At 47.6% G+C, this 22,226-nt stretch overlaps 1 protein-coding gene across 1 annotated transcript in view; it reads right to left on the reverse strand.

The window, feature by feature from the left end:
- CCDC180 (coiled-coil domain containing 180) overlaps positions 1-22,226 on the reverse strand; it is a 70,636-nt gene that overhangs the window by 35,625 nt on the left and 12,785 nt on the right. The window contains exons 9-21 of the mRNA XM_029919652.1: positions 22,070-22,180; positions 21,866-21,961; positions 19,471-19,634; positions 18,026-18,145; positions 13,816-13,895; positions 11,468-11,556; positions 9,759-9,881; positions 8,458-8,631; positions 7,521-7,636; positions 6,308-6,434; positions 5,033-5,072; positions 4,447-4,904; positions 2,970-3,199 (exon numbers count right to left, since the gene is read on the reverse strand). Coding sequence (XP_029775512.1) covers positions 2,970-3,199; positions 4,447-4,904; positions 5,033-5,072; positions 6,308-6,434; positions 7,521-7,636; positions 8,458-8,631; positions 9,759-9,881; positions 11,468-11,556; positions 13,816-13,895; positions 18,026-18,145; positions 19,471-19,634; positions 21,866-21,961; positions 22,070-22,180 — 1,928 coding nt within the window. The remainder of the gene's footprint in view (positions 1-2,969; positions 3,200-4,446; positions 4,905-5,032; positions 5,073-6,307; positions 6,435-7,520; positions 7,637-8,457; positions 8,632-9,758; positions 9,882-11,467; positions 11,557-13,815; positions 13,896-18,025; positions 18,146-19,470; positions 19,635-21,865; positions 21,962-22,069; positions 22,181-22,226) is intronic.

The raw sequence follows: 22,226 nt of genomic DNA on the forward strand, positions 1-22,226 counted from the left end.
AAAAAAAAAAAACCCTTAAGAAAGTGGGATATAAGGAACATACCTAAACATCATAAAAGTCATTTATGAAAAGCCCACAGCTAATATCATCTTCCATGGGGAAAAACTGAGAACTATCCCCCATGAGATCAGGAACACAACAGGGATGTCCACTGTTACCACTGTTGTTTAACATAGTGTTTGAAGTCCTAGCATCAGCAATCAGACAACAAAAGGAAATAAAAGGCATCAGAATTGGCAAAGATGTATTCAAATTGTCACTTTTTGCAGATGACATGATACTCTACGTGGAAAACCTGATAGACTCCACCAAAAGTTTGCTAGAACTGACCCATGAATGCAGCAAAGTCGTAGGGTACAAAATCAATATACAAAAGCCAGCTGCATTTTTATACAACTATAATGAAGCAACAGAAAGAGAAATAAAGAAACTTATTCTATTCACAACTGCACCAAGAACCATAAAATATCTAGGAATAAACCTAACCAAAGATGTAAAAGATCTGTATGATGAAAACTATAGAAAGCTTAGGAAGAAAAATGAAGAAGACACAAAGAAAAGGAAAAACATTCCATGCTCATGGATCAGAAGAATAAATATTGGTAAAATGTCAATACTACCCAAAGCAATATACACATTCAAGGCAATCCCAGCATTCTTCTCAAAGCTAGAACAAACAATCCTAAAATTTGTGTGGAAACACAAAAGATCCCAAATAGCCAAAGTAATATTGAAGAAGAAAACCAAAACAGGAGGCATCACAATCCCAGACTTTAGCCTCTACTCCAAAGCTGTCATCATCGAGACAGTATGGTATTAGCACAAAAACAGACACACAGACCAATGGAATAGAATAGAGAACCCAGAATTGGACCCACAAGTATATGGCCAACTAATCTTTACAAAGCAGAAAAGAGTCTCCAATGAAAAGAAGACAGCCTCTTTAACAAATGTTGCTGGTAGAACTGGACAGCAGCATGTAGAAGAATGAAACTAGACCACTTTCTTACACCATACACAAAAATAAACTCAAAATGGACGAAGGACCTGAATGTGAGACAGGAAACCATGAAAGCCCTAGAGGAGAAAGCAGGAAACAGCCTCCTTGACTTCAACTGTAGCAATCTCTTACTCGACACATCTCCAAAGACAAGGGAATTAAAAGCAAAAATGAACTATTGGGATCTCATCAAGATAAAAAAAAAAAATCTGCACCGCAAAGGAAACAGTCAACAAAACTAAGAGGCAATTGACAGAATGGGAAAAGATAGTTGCAAATGATGTATGTGATAAAGGGCTAGTATCCAAAATCTATAAGGAACTCACCAAACTCCACACCCAAAAAACAAATAGTCCATTGAAGAACTGGGCAGAAGATATGAACAGACACTTCTCTAAAGAGGACTTCCAAATGGCTAACAGACACAGGAACCAATGTTCAGTGTCACTCATCATCAGGGAAATACAAATCAAAACCACATTGAGATACCACCTCATGCTGGTTAGAGTGGCTAAAATGAACAAATCAGGAGACTATAGATGCTGGCAAGGATTTGGAGAAACGGGCACCCTCCTACACTGTTGGTGGGAATGTAAACTAGTGCAGCCGCTCTGGAAAACAGTGTGGAGGTTCCCCAATGACTTAGCAATAGGACTGCAAGGAATTCACCCAAGGGATACAGGAGTGCTGATACATAGGGACACATGCATCCCAATGTTCATGGCAGCACTTTCAACAATAGCCAAATCATGGAAACAGCCTAAATGTCCATCCACTGATGAATGGATCAAGAAGATGTGGTTTATATATACAATGGAGTACTACATGGCAATGAGAAAGAATGAAATCTGGCCATTCGTAGCAACATGGATGGAACTCCAGGGTGTCATGCTGAGCAAAATAAGTCAGGCAGAGAAGGACAGATACCATGTGTTTTCACTTATAAGTGGAACAGGAGAAACTTAACAGAGGACCATGGGGGAGGGGAAGGGGAAAAAATAGTTGGGGAGAGGGAGGGAGGCAAACCATGAGAGACTCTTGAATACTGAGAACAAACTGAGGGCTGATGGGGATGGGGGAGAGGGGAAAGGGGTGATGGGCATGGAGGAGGGCACTTGTTGGGATGAGCACTGGGTGTTATATGGAAACTAGCTTGGCAATAAAGTATAAAAGGGGAAAAAAAAAAGAAACAAAACACAGACTTATATAGCAAAAAAGAAAAAAAAAAAGAAAAGAAAGAAAGCATTGACAACCCACCAGAAAAAAATAGGCAACAGATTTTACTAGACATTTCAAGAAAGATAACCAAATGGTAAATACCACTACACAAATGCCAGAATGGCTAAAATAAACACTGCTGACAGTACCAGGGGCAGTGAGGATATGCACCAACTGGAACTCTCACACACTGTTGTAAAATGTTAAGAATAAAATCGCTTTTGAAAACTTTTTGGTAGCATCTTTTGGTTGTCTCTCCTCAAGAGAGACACATATCACTCTATCTCCCAACAATCCCAATCTCGTTATATATCTATAATGCAGACATATGTTTGCCAAAAGACTTGTACAAGAATGTTCAGAGTGGCATTGTTCCCTTCCCCAGTGAAAAACAACCCAAATGTGCAGCAGTAGCAGAATGGGTAAATATGATGGGTTATTTATTTTTATAATGGAATACTACACAGGAATAAAAATGAGCTGAACCCACATTCAAAACTACCTATGAGGTCACACATATGTAGAATTGAAGAAACACAACAGATGAATATGTGGGAAGGGAAGGAAAAATAAGATAAAAACAGAGAGGGAGGCAAACCAAAAGAAATTCTTAAATACAGAGAAGTGACCCTCAGTTACCTATACATTTTCTTTTTCCAGCTGAACCTAGTCCAACCTTTTGTTATAATACTTCACCTTGTTAATAAAACTTAGGACAAGAGAATGAGAATGAAAGGGGTTTCTACTCACTGCTTCTTAATTCCCAAAACTAGTCCGGTCGGAAGTTTTACTTGTTCTAGGAAGTTGGCACTGGAAGTGTCACTGATGAGAATGGTAGAAAAGTTGGAATTGGGCCTTTTGAAACTCTCTTCTTCTTGTTCCAGGGGTAAAAAGACAAAATAAGTGTATCCTCCAGAGGTTGTAAAGGACTCCATATCTTCACAGGAGATCTCCCCCAGACACTCTTTCTGGGCTTTGGCCTATGCAGAAAAGAAGACCTTGGACTTGATATCATAAAAAAGACCTGGGGATCCAACCCAGGATATATCCTTGATTTCAAGGTCATAGACATGTGGGTGGAATCCCACCTGTAATTATTTTTTGCCCATATAGTGCTTTCAATATTGGGAAATTCTACAAATAGTCTAAATTTCTGATTTCTCTTAAAAATAAGAAAATCTGGCAATTCTGCATCTCTCCACTCCCACATGCATTATTGTCTGGAGCTGAGTAATGGCTGTATAGTTTCCATAGACTGAATGTTGGATGCTTTCCAAGGTTCATATCCCCACTTGTTGGTATTTGGAGGTGGGCTTTTAGGAAGTGATTAGGTCAGGAGGGCAGAGCCCTCATGAAGGGATTAATGGCCTTTTTATAAAAGAGACCTGGAAGGCTCCCTTGCTCCTTTCACCACAGGAATACAGTCAGAAGATGGCTGTCTGTCTATGAACCAGGAAGTGGGCCTTCACCACACACTAAATCTGCCAGAACTTTGATCTTGGGCCTCCTAACCTCTAGAACTGTGAGAAATACATTTCTGTTGTTTATAAGTTGACCAGTCTATGAAATTCTGTTATAGAAATCCCAAGGGGCTAAGACAATAGGCCTCATCACTTGTCACTACTTTCCACTTGGGTCTTCAGACCTCTCTTACATGCCTGTGGGCATTTGAATTTGGGATCCCTGCTCAAAAACAAGTCTTATATGCCAATGCTCCACAGAAATATAGGAAAAGAGTCTTTTGCAATATTGCCATTATGGCATTCAAATTATTATTCTGTGCATTGGAATGTGTTTTGAGGACAAGATTTATTACTATGAGAGTCACTTCCCTACACTCTGAAGAGGACTCTACCTTCCAACTTGGATGTGGATCTTTTGTGCTATGCGAGAGAACAGGGAGAGAGGAGGAATGGAGAGGCTAGGTTGGTCTATACTGTAAAGAGGAGCTGGGAAAGAGATGATAAAAGATGGACAAGGAAAGCCATACAGTGCACAGGTGAGTTCAAAATAAGTTGCAGGATTAAGACATTGGGAGAAGGTGAATTTTTAAAGGCATCGTTATGAGATAAGAATTCGATCCCTGTTGACAGAAGTAAAAGATGTATATACATTTGTAAATCCCAATGGAGACTGCACCACTGGGGACCCAGCTTGTACTAGGGATACAGAGAGTGAGCCTAGCACACTTTCTCCACACCCAGGAAGGAATCCATTGCTGGTCTACCTCATCCATAAATAAACGCTCATGTTCTTCCTTTTCCTCCTCCTCCTCCTCCTCCTGCATTTCTTCCTCTTCATGTTCTTCCTCCTCCTCCTCTTTTCCCCTCTTCTTCTTCTCCTTCTCCTCCTCCTCTGTCTCCTCTTCTTGAACCATCACATTTTCCTGGTTCTGGGATGGTTTTAAGGAGCTGTCTCTTTTAACTTGCATTTCTTCTAACCCTTGAATAGACTCCCCACTGGACTCATCCATCTCGTCACTTGGTGCAGATTGCTCTTGCTGGCTCACTGACATCTCCTCATTTAAGGAAGACTCAATGTCTTGATCTTCTTTTATCTCTTCCGCTAGCCCAGAGGAACTTGTTCCTCTGCTTTCACCGTCCTCACTTTTGCTCATTTCCATTCTAGCTCTCTGTTTGCTCCTCCATTTTCTCACACTCTCCTGAAAGTGCTTTTCATGTGCTTCTGTTGATGACCAACCCCAAAGCACAAGGAAAGAAAGGTTACCATGGTTGCCTGGATTGGACCTACCTGGCCAACAAATGTACACAGTGATGTCAGAGAGGATCGGACTTGAATTATAATAGTGTTACCTGGTTCCCTGGATTTGAAAATGACTTCCCCATCCACGGTCTGCCAAGAAAAAACACGGGGCACTGAGTGAGCAGCACTGCCTTTGCCAGAATGCTACTTCTAAGGGCATCTCTTCTAAGTAAAAGGACCCATCCTTCCCCTTCATCTGCTACAGGCCTTGACTACTTATTTCACTGGGATCATCAGAGTGTCCCCAAACCAGGGAATCAGTTTTCCTTAATCCCAAGCAGGCTAGCAAATCTTTTTATCACACAACAGATGTTAATAAATAAAGTCTCATTCTGACATTTTTGTAGAGATCTGGGGCAGAGCAAGAAAGTATATACTGAGAGATGCAAACAAGGGAGGCAGGAATCTGAATGTGAACATGCAGAATGAACATGACTTATATGACCTGGGAACCCCTTCACTAACCCTACAAATTCTGGATGAAGTCGTGAATGTACTGTGTCGTGGGTAACACGGATAACATGACGCAGTGTAGGCTGTAGAGTCAGCAGTCTGGATCTGAATCCCAGCTCCTTTTAAGCTGAGTGACCTTGGCCAAGCTCCTGAGCCCCATGGGACTCAGTGTCCTCCCTTGTGACATGGAGATCATCTAGGCACCTAAACTTTAACCCAGGCACCAGACTGATCTCAAAGTACAGATGGTAAGCCCACCCTTCTATAGCTTGAAGTCTACCTCAACCTAGGTAGTGTATGAAGTGTTTACTAACAAGTGGAACAGAGATCTGTCCGGAGAAGGATTCTCTGAGGAGCTGGGGACCCTGTGTATATGAGAAAGGCTCAGCTAGTTTCAGTGTCAATGACAAGTATGTTCAGGTCTGGCCACGCAGGACTCTGGCTGGGCGTGATGGAAAGAGACAAACTTTAGGAGTGTCAGACCAAGACATTTCAGATATTCATGCATTTACTCAGCGAGCATTGTGTCTGAATCATGTGTAAGACACCATGCTAAAGGCAACTGAAGCAGAATCCTGCCCTTCAGGAAATACCTACCCTGGATGCTCTGAACTGCTATATTTGACTGCAGTTGACATACAAGCACATCCAGAGAGAGGAAGCCTGAATTCTGAACCCTTCAACCTCTTTTAATCTAAGCAAGAGATGATCTCTTTAAGAAATGCCTCCAGCTTCTTACTCCTAGATGTCCTGACAGATTCTAACTGGGCAGGGGTTAGGGAAGGTGTTCAAAGTTAGGGCAGATCCGAGCTAGAAGATCCTCTCCCCTTTGCTTCTTGGTGAGTGATGGGTTTTTGCAGCCCTGTCCGCACCTGTTCAAAGATCTCACGCACATAGAAATGTCGGCTAAGGGCGGAGCTGTAGGAGTTGAGTTCTCTCAGTATGAGCGCTGAGTACTCCACCACTGCCTTTGTCAGGGTCTTGTGGAAACACTGGTACCTGGGAGGGAGGGAGGGGAGAACTAAGTACTGCAATCATTTGACAGTGCAATTTCATTTCTGTGAATGGTCCTTACAGAATTAGTTGTATAAAGGCACCAAGATTTAAGATAGTTCACAGAGAAATGTTTTTCATATTGAGAAATTGGAACCAATCTTAAGAAGCTAATCAATTGGGAAATGGTTAAACCACTATGAAGCAACCATATTAATGAATTCTGTATGGCCATTAGAAAAGAGAAGTATATCTGCAGTTATAGATCTATTTGCATTGGATGATCCAACCTTTATTTTTAAAAACACTATGTATGTGGCTTGCTCCACATGGATCCAGTGTGTTGTTGAAGTCTGTGAGCCCGAGTTTAGGCTGGCCGGGCCTAAATTCGATTTAAAGCCCTTTGCTTTTGAAAACAAACAAACAAACAAACAAACAAACAAAAAACACAAAACCCACTATGTATCCACATAAATAAATGTACATGTCCACAAAGGAAGAGGTGGGCAGGAATGAGGGGAAATTTTCTACATGCTTATATTGGTTAACTTTTTTTTCTTTAACAAAGAACAGGTAGATTTTAAAATTTGAAAAGGTAGTGGGAGGGCCTATCCCCTGACCTTTAAACTACATGGCCTTGGGGTGCCTAGATGGCTCAGTCTGTTAAGTGTTAGACTTTACCTCAGGTTTATGAGTTCAAGCCCTGCTTCGGGCTCTATGCTGACAGCAGCCTGAAGCCTGCTTCTGATTCTGGATCTCTCTCTCTCTGTCCCTTCCCTACTCACGCTCTGTCTCTGTCTCTGTCTCAAAAATAAATAAACCTTAAAAAGTAAAAAAAAAAAATAAAAAATAAATTAAACTACATGGCCTTGAAATCACCCTCCATAAACTTTTCAGATCGAAGTTCTCTATGGAAGTTTCTGTGTTGGCTGAGAGCAGACCTGCTAAGGACCACTAAGAGATCTAAGCTAGAGGCAACATGTTAATCTCGAACTTGCTGAACAAACCCTGGGCTCCTAAGCAGGCAGCCTCTGACCTTGATTATGAATTTCAGGCCATCGCCTTCTGTCTTTTGGGATCTGGTCTGCCTACCTGTGTTTCATATTCTTCAGAAAATCTTTGGCCTTTTCCAGGTGAAACTTCAGTGTTTCCTCATGGCTTTGCTGCCTCAGTTGGTCCAAGAGCTGATCAAGGTGGGCCTCCTGGGCCTGGAAGCCACCCCCAAAACAGGGAGTAGATGTAAGTTACCAAAGCTTGCAGAGTGCATGTGAGTGACATGCAGAGACCCTGCCACTGGAACTGAGGTGCAGGCACCCCAGGACAAATGCAGGACTTTTTCCTATAAAGAGGGGCACAAATGTGCCACCACATTTACCCTCAGTGCTCTAGGGTCTTCTCTCTGCCTGTAATTCTTCTCTGTCTTCATCCTTGGAGACCAGCTCACCCACCCGCCCCAGCAGGCTCCCACTTCACCTTCCCATGGTGCCTGCATCTTGCTCTCCTTGTCACTCACCAATTGTATTTGAAATCAGATGCTGGGTGTGCCCCTCCATTCCCTAGACCACGTGAAGGCAGGTGGGGTGGGGGCTCAGATCATCTCCTGGGGGTACAGGGTGACTGCCAGAAGTAGATGCTCCACCCTCTCCCCCCAGTCTGTATCTTCTGCACGCTCTCTTATAGACACATTTGGATCCAGGGACCCATCACTAGCCCAGACCTGACTCAGGCAGTTTTCTTCTATGACCATCCAGGCCCATGACCAAGGTGAGTCTGTTTCTCCATCTGTGCAAGTTTTCTAGCTTGAGGTTTTTACATGGGAGTCTAAGAGAAGCTTGGGGTTAATTTTTATTGACAATGTGTAGTAAGCACGGTGGGATTTTTTTTTTTTTTCATTTTCTTTTTCTGGTTTTGCATCTGAATGCTGGCTAAGGTTACAGGCCACCAAGCAGAGCCATCTAGGGGCTGACAACCTGGGTGTGGCCCTTTCCTCATTCCCTGCAGGGGCTCCCCTGGGCGCTAGGAGTCACACCTGTTCCTCCAGTCTGTGCTTCTGCCGCTGCTGCTCCATCCTCTTCTCGAGCTCCAGCTCCTGCTCTGACAGCATGCTCCGATGTGCCTCCCACAGCTGCATGGCCTTTTGGAAGTAGCTAAAGAGATCCAAGCTCTGAAGTTCTGTCTGCTTGGCTAGGCCCTCAAAAGATTTCTGCAGGGACCGAAAGCAGAGAAGGGGCCCAGGGTGAGGAGAAGCCTCCCCGCTCCCTCACAGGGCTCTCTCACCAGCCAGTGGAGGCTCCACATCCCCAAGGGCTGGCTGTCACTGCCTGGCCACCATCCTTCAAGGTCATCTTCCTGGATCATTGGCTCATGGCCTTCCCTCCTCTTGGGACAGCTTCTGGTCTGTTCAAAGTCAAGCCCTCAGTCTGGCTGACCTTGAAGTCCCATCTCCAGACCTGTCCCAAGCCCACTGAAGTCCCTCATGGAAACAATGGAAAATTTTGGAGCTAGAACAAAGGAGCATTCATAGACACCAGCCAGGGCCCTCGGGTGGCCCAGACCCATCTCAGCCAGGGCATCTTTCCTTTGGAGTTCCTCCACTCTCAGCATCTGAGCCAACCAGCACACTCTGCAGTTAAATCCTTACCTCTCCCCACTTTATAAACGTATTTTATGCTCTCATTGGAGTCAGGGGTCAGCAAACTTAGCCAGCAAACTCAGTTTGGCCCTCTGCCTAATTTTGTTTGGCCCTGAGAGCTATGCATAGATTTTACATTTTTTTGCTGCAAAAAAAGAAAAAAAAATCAAAAGAAGACATTTAATGATGTGAAGATTATATGAAATTCAAATTTCGATGTCCACAAATAAAACTTTATTGAAGCACAGCCACACCCATTTGTTTCTGCACTGACCACCGATGCTTTTGCGTGGACAGCAGCAGAATGAGAATTTGTTAGAGACCTGACTGGCTCACAGAGAACTGAACTATTTGTTATGCAGCCCTTACAGAAAACGTCTGCCCACCCAGCTCCAGACTCTGAGCCTGTTGGGGGACAGGGGCTTGTTATTGCTTGTAGCCCCCTTCAGCCCCCAGACGCAGCAAGGGCTCCAAGGAGCACTCACTACAGCCCCAAGCAGCGCGGTGTCAGCGGGCAGCTGGGGTGTCAAAGGTGAGCTTGGAGCACCAGAGGGGCTTGCCATGCCAACGGGGATGGACTCACTAGCGACAGGAAGGTTGGAGGTCCCCAGACACCTGGTGTTCCCACAGCCTGGCACTCCAGGTGGCCCCCCCCACCCCGCCCCTCTCCAGAGCTGTGCGGGTCCCCAGCTACGCACATCCAAGAGCTCCAGCTCCTCCTCCACCTTGCTCTGGAGCACTCCCACCATCTGGAAGAAGTATGGGTTCACCAGGCTCTCTGCCTCCTCCTCAGTGAAGGCTTTCCAGTCCAGCAGCTGCTTCTGGAGGGGAACAAGGCCCGGCTTAGGACTGGTGGGGGCTTGACCTCAGTGCCTGGCCCTGCTCCCTGAGGTCTGCCTCTCACCCAGCCTCCGGGGAAGCCCTCACAGCAGGGGAGATGGTCCAGCTTTATGGTCTGTCCACCGAGCCCAGGTGCTGTGTGCTATCCCTGTGGCCTCACTGACTCCTTGAAGGCATTCCGATTAGCCCTGTTTCATGGATGAAGAAACTGAGGCTCAGAGAAGTGAAGGAACTTGCTGGAGGCCACAACCTCTGGCAAGTGGTGGGGCTGGGATCTGAACTCAGAACTGACCTACCACAGACCCTACAGGGATAATCAGCCATCCTACAGCCTCAGCGTTGCTGCACATCAGGCAGAGGGCTTCTACTTCCTAAAACTAAATTATGCCAACTGGAAAGCAGGCTCTTCATATTAATAAAGACTCGTTCTTTGCATAAAATCTAATATAAACCAGTCTCCTCCAAATGACGACTTGTCCGTAGTTGTATACTTCTGATGCTGCTGAATAGGAATAACCAAGTGCCCTTCCTCTGGAGAGGCTAATAGGCTCCTGGGGTGTGTGTTGACTTCAATGTATCCCTTGCTATGTCCAACAAAGGAAGGGAGAATGGGCACAAGGGTCAACACCCAAGACCAAGGACCACTGGGCTCCTGGGGAGATCTCAGGCAGCAGGGGGATGGGAAGAGGCTTTCGGGGTCATGGTCCTGGGAAGGCTCTCCTAGGGCAAAGGTTTCCCTCCAGGCTTTACTTGTGATGTATGGCGCCCTGAAAAAGCTGACTGAGAGGCTTGTGGCTGTCCTTAAGGCCACAGAGCAAATGGGCAGCTCCTGGGCCCTTTGCAAACTTGGATCTTCTCATCTCCAGATAGGGTTGGGGACACCCACCCTGCAGAACCTTGTAGGATTCAATGCAAGCGTGTGCAAGCAGGTGGTGTGGCCCAGGGGGACGCAGCACCGGACCCCTCACGCCATGGTAAAGCACTCTGCCTCCTGTGAATTCTGCTCACCTCTAAGTCTGGGCAGAACAAAAGCCCTAGAGACTCAAGAGGGGTGGAGTAGCAGGAAATTGTTGGAGGCAGGAGGCAGGGAGAGGGCATCTTGACAAACATCTCCTTGCACCCCAGAAAACTAGGCACTGTAATTAGAGTGGTTTGTGAGTGAACTCACTGTCTCACCCTCTAACAGAGGCAGACAGGGTGGATGGAAGGGCTGGAATTGACAGCAGTGGAGGTGATATTTATAAAAGTAAAGCCCTGGAAAAATACCCCCCCTCCCCCACCGATGACCTCCACTGAATAAATAATGTCAAGTGCTGTAAGTGATACAGATGGTCAAGGGTGAAGTCCGACATGATCAGAGAGCGTACAACTTCATCTGTGGGGTCAGGAAGTCTTCCTGGAAGAGGTCATGCTGGGCTATAACTTGAGCCATGGGTGGGAATACCTGGGGGTGAGGGGCCCAGGCAGGGGGACACCCAGAGGCCGTTGAGAGCCTGGGGCATGAGAGGAAGAAAAGCAGGGGGTCCCGGTTGGAGAGGGGCAGGGGCGGGCCAGGAAGGGCACCCACCTTGCACTCCTGCACGTGGGCCAGGCACTCCTGCCAGGTCTTCTCGTACTGCAGGCGGATCTGCATCATGAAGCCCATGTGGTAGGCATCTCCACGGGCAAAAACAAAACATGTCAGCTGCTCTTCCAGACGGAAGAGGGGAGATTAGAGTTTGCCCTTTGCAAGGGAGGCAGCATCTCCCTTCAGTGAAGATAACTGAGGTGAGATGATTGGCCCGGAGGCTGGAATCTCCTTCCTTACAAAGTCCTTGAACAGCATAAGATAAGGACCTCAAATGAGGAGTCGTCTTTATCTGTTCTGAATCCATCCTAGCCCTGACTCTTGACTCCATTTCAAGGCTAATGAAATCCTTTTCAGATGGCTGTACCAAATCATCACACAATAACAAGGGTGCAAACTAATGAGAGTTTACAGATCATGTCTGTGGTTAATTCCTTAAGAAGTGAATGGACTAGCAGAACACTCAGACCTGACTGATTGGTTTTCTCTCCTCCCTTCTACTGTTTTCCACTTTACAATCAACTCAGCATGACTCTTGGTGTCTGAGATAAGCAGCTGATGTTTAATGTTCCTCGCAGTTCTAGAAACTGAAAGGCAGCACAAAGATGCTGTGATGGTGGGTTTTTGACGAGGGCTGAGGAAGAGGCTGGGGTGGGTGGGAGCTAGGACACCAGGGAGGGCAGACACGCAGTGGAGCTGTGAGGAGAGGCTGGAAGCCGGTTCCTGCATCCCCAGGGCAGCTTCCTAGGCCAGTGCATCCCCTCTCTGATCTGTGCTTCCACTCCTGTGCCGCTCTGACCTCTTCCCGCTCTCACCTCATCATCTCCAGCTCAGAATTCTGCCCTGGGTTCCCACTCCCTCAGGATGAAGCCCAGCTGCCCAGCGTGATCACGTAGCCAGCGCAGTCTGGCTCCTTGGTCTGTTCCAGCCTCACCTGCCATGTTCTCCTTTCCCCCAAAACCCAGCTCTGTCTTGCCCCAGAGCCTCCTCATGTGTGTTATTCTCCTCTCTTGGAAAGCTCTCCCCTGGGCTTGGCTGACTCTAACCTGCCTTGCAGTTCTTGACCAGATGATCACTTCCTTGGCAAGATCTCATATTAGCCAAGCTGTGACCCCAGAAACAAGCTGGTCACCTGTCTGCCATCTGCTGTAATATCCTGCATGGTCTGACTTCTAGGCTGGACTGGAACACCCAAGGGGTGACCCACCCTATCAGTTCCCAGGGCCCAGCACTATGCCCATCTTTAGGAGGTGCCTGATAAATGGCAGCCCTTGCTATTATCTAGGGTCTTGGGGCACTTACCTTGGTATTGTAAGTATACCTTTGCAATTCCTATCCTGAGAGCCCTGGGAGCAGTCGTGGGTACCATTAACCAAAGTACCCAGGTCAAGTGCCGGTGTGACACTTCTTCAGCTGTGTGACTGTGGGCAGGATACCTCACCTCTCTGAGTCCTTCTCTGCCACAGGGGAACAATGACACCACTGACCTTACCAGTTGCTGTCAGCCCCAAAGGAGATGAAAATATCATGTATCTTCTAGAGCAAGACTTGGCAAACCTTTTCTGTAAAGAGCTAGCTGGTAGTGCTAGTTTTGCCAGCCATAAAGTCTCTGTTGCAACGACTCGTTTCTGCTATTGTAGAGCAGAAGCGACAACGTGTAAACAAATGAGCACAGCTGTGTTCCAGTGAAACGTATTTGCAAACAAGCAGGGACCCATGGGTAGGAGTTTGAGGGCCTTTGATACAGAGCATTTTTAAACATTACCACTTATTATTGAACACTCTCCATGTAAGCCAGGCATTGAACTACAGCTGGACGGTAGGATGTAATTCTCACATCAACTCCACAAGGAAGGTACCTTTATTATTCCTCTTGAGATCCCTATGTTATACAGGAGCAGTTTGAGGCCAAGAGAGGCCGTGACTCCCCCAGGGTCACAGAGCTGGGGCAATACAGAGCTGGGGGTAAAATCCATGTCTCTCTGACTGCAAGAACACATGCTTGGCATCTCACATGCTCGGCATTTGACCCCTAAGCCGTACTCACGGGAGGTTATTGGAGGCAGCCCTGTGGCTCCTTGCTGGGGTCAAGGTTTAGGGGTCAGAGTGTGTGGGTGGTGTGGCTGCCATGAAGGCAGTGACCAGGAAGCTGTGGGAGGGAGGAAGAGCGCTCTACCAGGCAAGGTTTCAGAGATCCTCTATGAACCCTCAGAGCTGACTGTTCCATCTACACTCCCTCCCTCTTTCAGGGGGACTTTTCCCCACTCCCGAGTTCATGATAGGCTTTCACATCCTACTTGAACAGAGTTCTGAAGAGACCCAAGTGGAATCTCACAAATCTCACTCACCGAGTTGCTTATTTTGGGAGTTGAGAGAAGAATGCCATTCAGTGAGCTGAGCTTTGCTGTAACTGGAGGGCAGAAGGTCGCTGGGGAAGAAGATGCGACAAATCAGCCACGCTTGGATAAAACGTTCACTTACCAGAACTGGTAGCATCTCCAAGGAACGTAGCGCCAGAGTAGTATCTCTATAAATGCTGAAGAAACAACTGACTTGCTGTGGATTCCTGATGCCAAAAACATAATTCATAAAAGGTCTTTTAATATCAATAAGTCTGTTATTTAGAAAATCAAACTGAATTTTCCTAATGGGAAAAAAACCAAATAGTTCACATCACTTGACAAAGAAAGGAAGTCTACTTCTAGGAATAGGATCCAAGATAATGATATAAAATGCGTACAAAGTTTATGCATTAAGAAAGTCACTTGATAGGGAGAGAGGTAAAACATAAGAGGCTCTTAAATACTGAGAACAAACGGAGGGCTGATGGAAGATGGGGGAGAGGGGAAAGTGGGTGATGGGCACTGAGGAGGGCACTTGTTGGGATGAAGCCAATCTGGAAATAAATTATATTTAAAAAAGAGTCACTTAACAGTACTGTTTATAAGCAGTCAAAAAATCATAAACAAATTTCATATCCAACAATAGGGATCTATGTAAATTAAGTACAGTGAATTCTTTTCTGAAGTCATTAAAAATAGTGTAGCAGGGGGGCTCCTAGGTGGCTCAGTCAGTTGAGTGGCCAACTTCAGCTCAGGTCATGATCTCACAGTTCCTTGGTTCCAGCCCCGCCTTGGGCTCTGTGCTGATAGCCTATCTGTCAGTGCAGAGCCTGCTTGGGATCCTCTGTCCCCCTCTCTCTGTCCCTACCCGACTGTGCTCTCCCCAAAATAAATAAGAATATATATATATATATATATATATATATAAAATACTGTGGCAGGGGAACCTGGGAGGCTCACTCAGTTAAGCCTCTGACTCTTGATTTCTGCTCAGGTCATGATCTCAGGAATGATGAGATCTAGGCCTGCACTGGGGCTCTGCCTGCCTGTTTGGGATTCTCGCTCTCTTCCTCTCTGCAACCCCCCCCCCCCCAAATACCCCGTCTGTCCCTCCCCTCTGGCTTGCTTGCCTTCGCTCTCTCAAAGGAAAAAAAATAGCATGGCAGATTGAAAGATGGACAGTATCATTAGCTCCTCCCATCAGTCTATTTCTCCACGCCCCAGGGCTGGGCTTGGCCACGTGATTTGCTTTGGCCAATGTGACATTACCAAACCAGTGGAGGCAAAGTTGGAAAGGCTTGTGTATTTCCCTCACCCTCTCCTGTCAGTCAGCTCTCTGCCACCACCAGCAGCCCAACCAGCTGGGATTAGCCTCCTGGAGACTGAGAGAGCAAGTGGAAAGAACCCCAGCTGTCCCAGCCCAGGCTCCAGATACTGGAGTGTGGCCACTCTAGACCATCCAGCCCCAGCCAAGCCAGCACAGACCAGGGGAAACACCCTGTGGGAGACAGCCCACAGAATAGTGAGAAACAGGAAATGCTGGTTGTTTTAAGCCACTAAATTTTGGGTGGTGTTTAATGGTATAGAAAGATGTGTATGGCTAGGAGGACTTTATTGTCCAAACCAGGACATTTTTGACAATGAAGAGAGGAATTCTATGAATGATTATACCAGGATAAGACATGTAATCCAGGATGGTATTGGGCACCCTACTTACTTATGGTGGGACAGTAAAGAACAAAGGATAGCTACAAAAGTGTGCACAGCATAATCTCAAATCTAAACATTATACTAAATTCAGTATTATATGCTGGGTTGGGTCCTGGAATAGAAAAAGGACAATGGTAGAAAAAATGGTATAATCTGAAAAAGTCTGGTGTCTCGTTAATGGGAATACATCAAAGTTATCAATGGAAATTCTCCAAGGACTTTGGAAAACTCTCTCTCAGGGGCCCCGGGAATCTTATCAAGACTCTCCAGCCCTGAGCCACCACTGCCCACAAGCCTGCAGAGGTTCGGGGCATGAGCAGAGAAGCAAGGATTCCCGCCAGGTCTGGGGCTTTGGGGCTTCAGAAGTAAGGCCTGGAGCTATGGGTGGGGATGGGGTGTGGAATCCCATATGTGGCAGTTCCCTGGGCTTGGTTAGAAGTCTCCCTGGCTGCTTGACAGGTCAGGAAGGCATAGGTGGGTATCTACACAGTGTGCCTTCTGGGTGCTATCAAGACCTCCTTGCACAAACAAACCACAAACCCAAACCTTTGCTCAAGACACTCACAGGAATTCTACAATCAAGGCTTTGCAACTTTAAGTTGTACCTTCGGGCCTGTGTTTGTAGTACACACCTCCAGACACAAATCGTGCGCTGGCTTCATCCCTTTCTATAATCCTACTGTGAAGGAGCTGCTGGGTCCTGTGTATGCTTGCTCTTGCCTCTGATTTCACAGAGTAGCCCCCAACCTTCTCAGGTCGAGTCACACACCAGCTCCATGCTCTGCCTGCAGACGTTGCCATTCTAGTGTTTCCCAGTGGTGGCCAGAAGCACCAGGGAATACGTTTTTCTGTGTCTTTGGTCCTGTCTCTCCCTTCCACTCAGGCAGGTATCCAGCCATGTTCACAGTCTGTGTCAGAGATGTGGTGGCGCAGAAAAGACAGCAGCCTAGAAATCTTTCTAGATTTTGTTCTTGAAGACTAAGTTCTGGGGAGAGCCCAGAACACTGGTGGGCGAAGCCTGAGCTGGAGTGGGCCGAGAGCCCTGTGGGGGTGTGGGGGTGTGGGGGGTGGGGGAGGTGGGCTGGCAGCGGAGAGGTGAGGACCAGGGCTCTCTCCTCACCCAACAGAAGAGGGCTGGGGAGGCAGGGGTGGACAGAGAGGATGGCGGGTGCCTGGCAGTGGCAGCCTGGGTCCTGCTTCCTGGGGGAAGACAGTGGGGCAGCTGCCAAGACGCAGGTCCCAAGAGAGAAACACTGCCTGGGCACAAGGACACACGGGCTCAGAGCAGCCTCCTCAAGATTCCCACATCCAGCTCTCTGGAAGGGGCAGCATGCCCTCAGGCATGTGGGTGGATCAGATACAGAGGAACAGACTCTATCACCAGGCCTGCACCGGATGGGGTTTCACAGTTTCCCCTCAATGGACAAGACCCCAAGAAAAATTGAGGTTTGCCCAGTTCAGGGACTCAGAGTCAGAAATAAATATGGTGCACCTGCCGGCTCAGTCAGTTAAACATCTGACTTTTGGTTTTGGCTCAGGTCATGATCTCACAGTTCATGAGTTCAAGCCCTGCATTGGGTTTTGCAATGATGGTGCTGAACCTGCTTGGGATTCTCTCTCTCTCCCTCTCTCTCTCTCAAATAAATAAATAAATTTAAAAATTTTAAACTAATATAGAGTTATAGGAAATAAGGAAAGTAATTTACTTTATGTTGAGATTTTTATTCACCTCATTAATTTTACACCTGCATGAAAATGTGTCTTCCCTGAGGGAGACTGTGTGAGGCTCTAATGGTCATTCATACCCGAGGAGAACTTAGGGTCTGTGGTGCGGTGACAAGAAGTTGACCCAGGGTTAGCAGGGTTAGGGGTAGGAGGGACCAAGGTTCACAGGAAAAGAAGGAGCATTTCCCAGCATGTCAAGTGTCCCCACTTGTCCCCACAGGCTCATCTGCTACTGAGGGTGAATGCTATAAGATCTCTAGGTAGTAGGCTTCCAGGGTCTAGAACATTCACTGTGCTCCTCACCAAACAGCTTATTAGGGATCAGAGCTGGGTGGGCTCAGGTCTGAGGGAGCATCCACAGCCTCTAACAGGCTCCCTGTCTGATGGCAGCAGCCTCTTCACTGACCTCCAGGCTCCAGCCTCAGACCTCCCAACTCACCCCCCAAACTGCAGGGCTGTTGGAGACACTCTGCTCCCCACCAGCTCTTAGAAAAAAGTCCAACCCCTTAACCTGGCCCCTCCTCCCCCACTAACCTCCCCACCCCCTTTGCCATTGCCTCCTTCCATGTTTTTTTGGCACAGTCACGCTAAACTTTCCCTAGCAAATGGGTCATGTTCTTTGTCACCACTGGGACTAGAACGCCCCAGAATGAAGGCCCAGCCAGCCAGCGCAGGGCCAGAGAACAAGGAGGTGGCCAGGCCTGGAGACCCCAGGAGAAGGGTCAATGCTGAGGACTCTGACTGCCTCCCCCATGGACCCCAAAGACCCTTCCCATTGTACCAGATGGTGCCAAGATGCTCCAGCCGCTTCTGCTGCAGGACTTTCTGGTTCTTCATCAAGGTCTCTATCTCCTTCTTCACAGCTGGAGGATCCCAGATCCTCTCACTGGCCAAGAACTCACTGGGTGTCCAGGCACATTGGCACAAAGAAGAGGCACATGGTGGGTGGGTGGGTGGGAAAGAGGGGATGAGGCCCATGGTTAGAACATTCAGAATCTAAGCACTCCTCCCCATTGTAGGTCTCTGGGACAATGACGAAAGGGGAGGGTGGAAGAACCCTGGGGCCACCAGCAAGGCTCTGGAGCTAAGAGCATGGGACCAGTGGGCACAGATCCAGGTGTGGGTCTTGATTGTGGCCTGCCATCTCTGTGACCTTGGGCAAGTCGTTCCCCTCCTCTGAATCTGTTTCCTTTTCTGTAATGGAGCTAATTAGAGTGCTTTCCACAGTAGGACCCAGTAAAGTATTACAAGCAAAGCCCCCAGCACCATACGTGGCTCATGGGAAATGGCCAGTAGATGCCAGCTCCTGCCATCACTGTGGATGATTATTGACATTTGTAACAACCTCTAGACCCAAACCCAGACCGGTCACTTTCCATAGAGCATCTTGTTGATTGTCACTAAAACCCTATCACCAGCCCATCATTGTGCCTGCTTTGCACAAGGACAGAAAGGCTCCGAAATGTTCAAGTGCTTGACCAAGGTCACAGGGAAAGTACAGGTGGAGCCAGGTTTCAGTACACTTTCTTTTATCCCTGGTGTCAGACTCTGATGTTCTCCATCTGAAAATCCAGGTGTACAGATGGGCCTCCCATCCCCAGACCCACAGCACAGACAGACAGACATTCTTTGGCATCCTCAGATGTCCTGACACAACAAGCAAAAGAAAACCTTGCTTGTTGGCCAAAAGCTGCAGGATCCTTGTGTCAGTATTAACAGAAGTGCCACCTGGCAGAGGAAGGCAGAGGAAGCAGGGAGATGAGCCCTCTCTTCACTCCTGCTCCCGTGGGGACCAAAGCCTGGGGGACCGCCATTCTTCTTGGCCCAGTAACATAGGGTTCTGAGTAACAGTAGAGCAGAAAATTGGGCACACACTCAGATGGGTGTTTTCAAACAGTTTGTACTATGATGATTTAGAAAGCGCTTATGTGATGACATTTTTGAAGAAAATAAGACAGAAAGTGGGCCTAAAAAAGCCTGGGAGGAAATACAACAAACTATTTGTTTGTGTGCTTCTCACTGTGGTGATTTTTTTTAATTTCTTTTTTATACTTTTATCTACTTTAAGTTTTAAAAAAGAAAAGAGCACACACACATTTTGACCCCCAAAGGAACAGGAGCGTTTGGGGATAAGGACAAAAAGGGAGGGTGAGGACCACCGGCTTGTCAGGCCGGCCTCCCAGGGGGGCTGGGGAAGAGCTGTGGGCAGTGTGGGCAGCCACAGACCTGAAGTTCTGCACCAGGGCCTGCTTCTTGAGAGCCTTCCAGGTGTCCACCAGGCTCTGCCAGCGGCGACGGCCCGCGAGCTCCTGCTGCAGCATGGCCTCCATCAGGTTGACGGACAGCTGGGCGATGGCCCTCCGGTTGCCCAGGAGGGCCTGGTTTATGACCTGCGGTACAGGCGGGCAGGCTCTACACGGGGTGGGGGCTTCTGAGGTCAGAACAAGGCTCAACTGGAGAAAGACAGGGGGAGGCTGTAGAGGGGCCAGGTGAGGTGCAGGCAGAGGCCTGGGGCCCAGTGGAGCTGGGTAGGGCAGCGGTAGCATCTGAGGGGCACTGAGGGGTCGCTGGGCTGTACAGCTGTGGACTGTGCCAGGGGTCTTTCCTGAAGACTCACCTACAAACCTCAACTTAAGTATGTGCCTTCAGCCCACCCCAAGACCATATCAGATTGTTAAAGAAGCTGATTGTAGCTCACTGGAGATAAGAAGTCCAGTGGCGCTTAGTGTTTGACTATTGTGTTTTCTTTTCTTTAAAGGAATTTGTTCCAAAAGTAGAGTGCTCATGCCATTAGGGACTAGTCAGTCACATATTGTTGTGATGATATGAATACCCAATTACCAGATGAAACCAGGGCTAGAACATTCTTCTGCAGTCCTCGCAATGATCCTCATGCGGGCATCCTTGGCATGGCAGTGGGGACAATTCTTCATTGTGTGGTATGTTCTGCTTTTAGTAGCCTGCCCTCTGCAATGAAAGCAGTCTCTCCCAAGCCCCCAGGAAGTGGAACAGCCAGATGTCTCCAGAATTCCCCAAAGGTCTCTGGCCATTGCCCTGGAGCAAGGGTGAGAACCTGCCAAACTCAGCGGGTAGAAATTCCAGTAAGAATTTTCACTGGAACATGAGGTTTATGGCCAGCTCTCCTTCCTAGCTGGTGGGGTGGGGGTAGGGACCGGCAGGTATTTCCTAAACCTCTGATTCTACAGCCATAAGGTGAAGAGACTGCCACTGGCAGCATGGGGATTTTGTGAAATTAAATGAGATAAATGCACATAGACTAAGTAGCAAGTGCCTGTTGTTATAATGAGTAAAATAAGCATATGGACATACAGCCCGGGATACTGCTCTGACCCCCCTGAGGGATCAAATGGATAAAAGTTAGGAACTCTTGTTTCTTTCAAATGACAGCAGCCATTGCTGAGTCCTCTTTTGTCACTCCCTCCCCCTAACGGGTATCGTTTTATGGGCAGGGAGTTCCAAGTGCAGGAGCAGAGTTAGTTGGGAGTTTGTGTGTCTGGGTGGTGGAGAGGGAGGGCTGTGCTTCGTCCAGGACTCCCAAACTACAGCCCATCTGCGATTCTGAGTGCTGGGCTCCTTTTACCCCATGTACTGCCGGGAGGCCCCCGCAAGCCCAGATTTCTGCACAGGCCCTAGAAGCCCACGTAAGCAAGATGCTTCTGAGAAGCCAAAGGAAGAAACAACATGGATGGACCTAGAGGGGATAATGCTAAGTGAAATAAGTCAGACAAAGAAAGACAAATATTGTATGATTTCACTCATCTGTTCAATTTAAGAGGCAAACAAAGAAAAAAAAAGAGACAAACAACAAACCAGAGTCTTGACTGCAGAGAACTGATGGTTGCCAGAGGGGAAAGTGTGGGGGAATGGGTGAGACAGGTGAAGGGGATTAAGGGCACACCTGTCATGAGGAGCACTGAGTAATGTATAGAATTGCTGAATCACTGTACTGTGCACCTGAAACTAACACTGTATGTTAGTCACACTTGAAGAAAATACATACATACAAACATAAGCATCTTTTCACAGGGCAGAGGAGTCAGGCTTAACTCTGACTTTGGAAGCATTATGAACAACCTTGAATTTGTTGTTTTCTACACCCAAAGAAAGCAGCTGGGCGAGGGTGGGATGTGGACAGGCAAGCAGTGGGAACAGAGGCAGAAGGCAGGCATGGTTAGGCACTAGACACTGACAGCCAGCAGGAAGGCAGACAAGCACCACTAGGAAAACAAACAGAGCAGGCTGGGGTCACCTGTGAGGGCCCCGACCACTCTGAGACCAGGACAGCTCCACCGCCTAGCACCTACTGCGCTGCATGCAGCGGCTGAGATACGGCCGTGGGGGCTCGTTAAATCATTGGTGCTGAAGCCAGTGCCGCTCTGTTGAGTAATTGGGATTAAGACAGCAAGGAAGGAGGACACGAACTTTAGAAAGACTTCTGTGTAAAATACCTAACAAAAACTCTGGTTCTGAACCCAAGTGACTGACCAGAGTTACTAAGAAACGTGACACGTGAGAAGCCTGTGCTGAGACTCCAGGCTCCTGAGCACCTCAGGCCCCGCCCCTTCTGTGGGCTGATCCCTGGCACCCGAACATCACTCACCATGGCTTCCTTACTTATCAGGCTGTACACTTCGGGTTGCATGAGATAGGAAGTTTTCTCTATGATTTCCACATATTTCTTCAACACGCTTTTGAGCTAGAAACAAGGTGCTATTGTTAGTAACTTTCTTCTCCTGGAGACCTGAAAGCAAATTTCCCTGACAAATTCCACAGGTGAAAATCACCAAGAGCCAGGCCAACTCACTTTATCTGCCCGGGAGAACTCCGTCGAGGTCAGAGTCTCATCCAGCTCCTTAATCCCCTGCTTCTGGAACTGGAACTTCTCAGCCACCTGATCCCACAGCTCCATCAGGGTCTATGCCAAGAAGCTGGGGTCAGACTGGGAAGACAGACGGCAGGGA

Source organism: Suricata suricatta, chromosome 13 (assembly GCF_006229205.1).
Source record: "Suricata suricatta isolate VVHF042 chromosome 13, meerkat_22Aug2017_6uvM2_HiC, whole genome shotgun sequence".
NCBI classification, from domain to species: Eukaryota; Metazoa; Chordata; class Mammalia; order Carnivora; family Herpestidae; genus Suricata; species Suricata suricatta.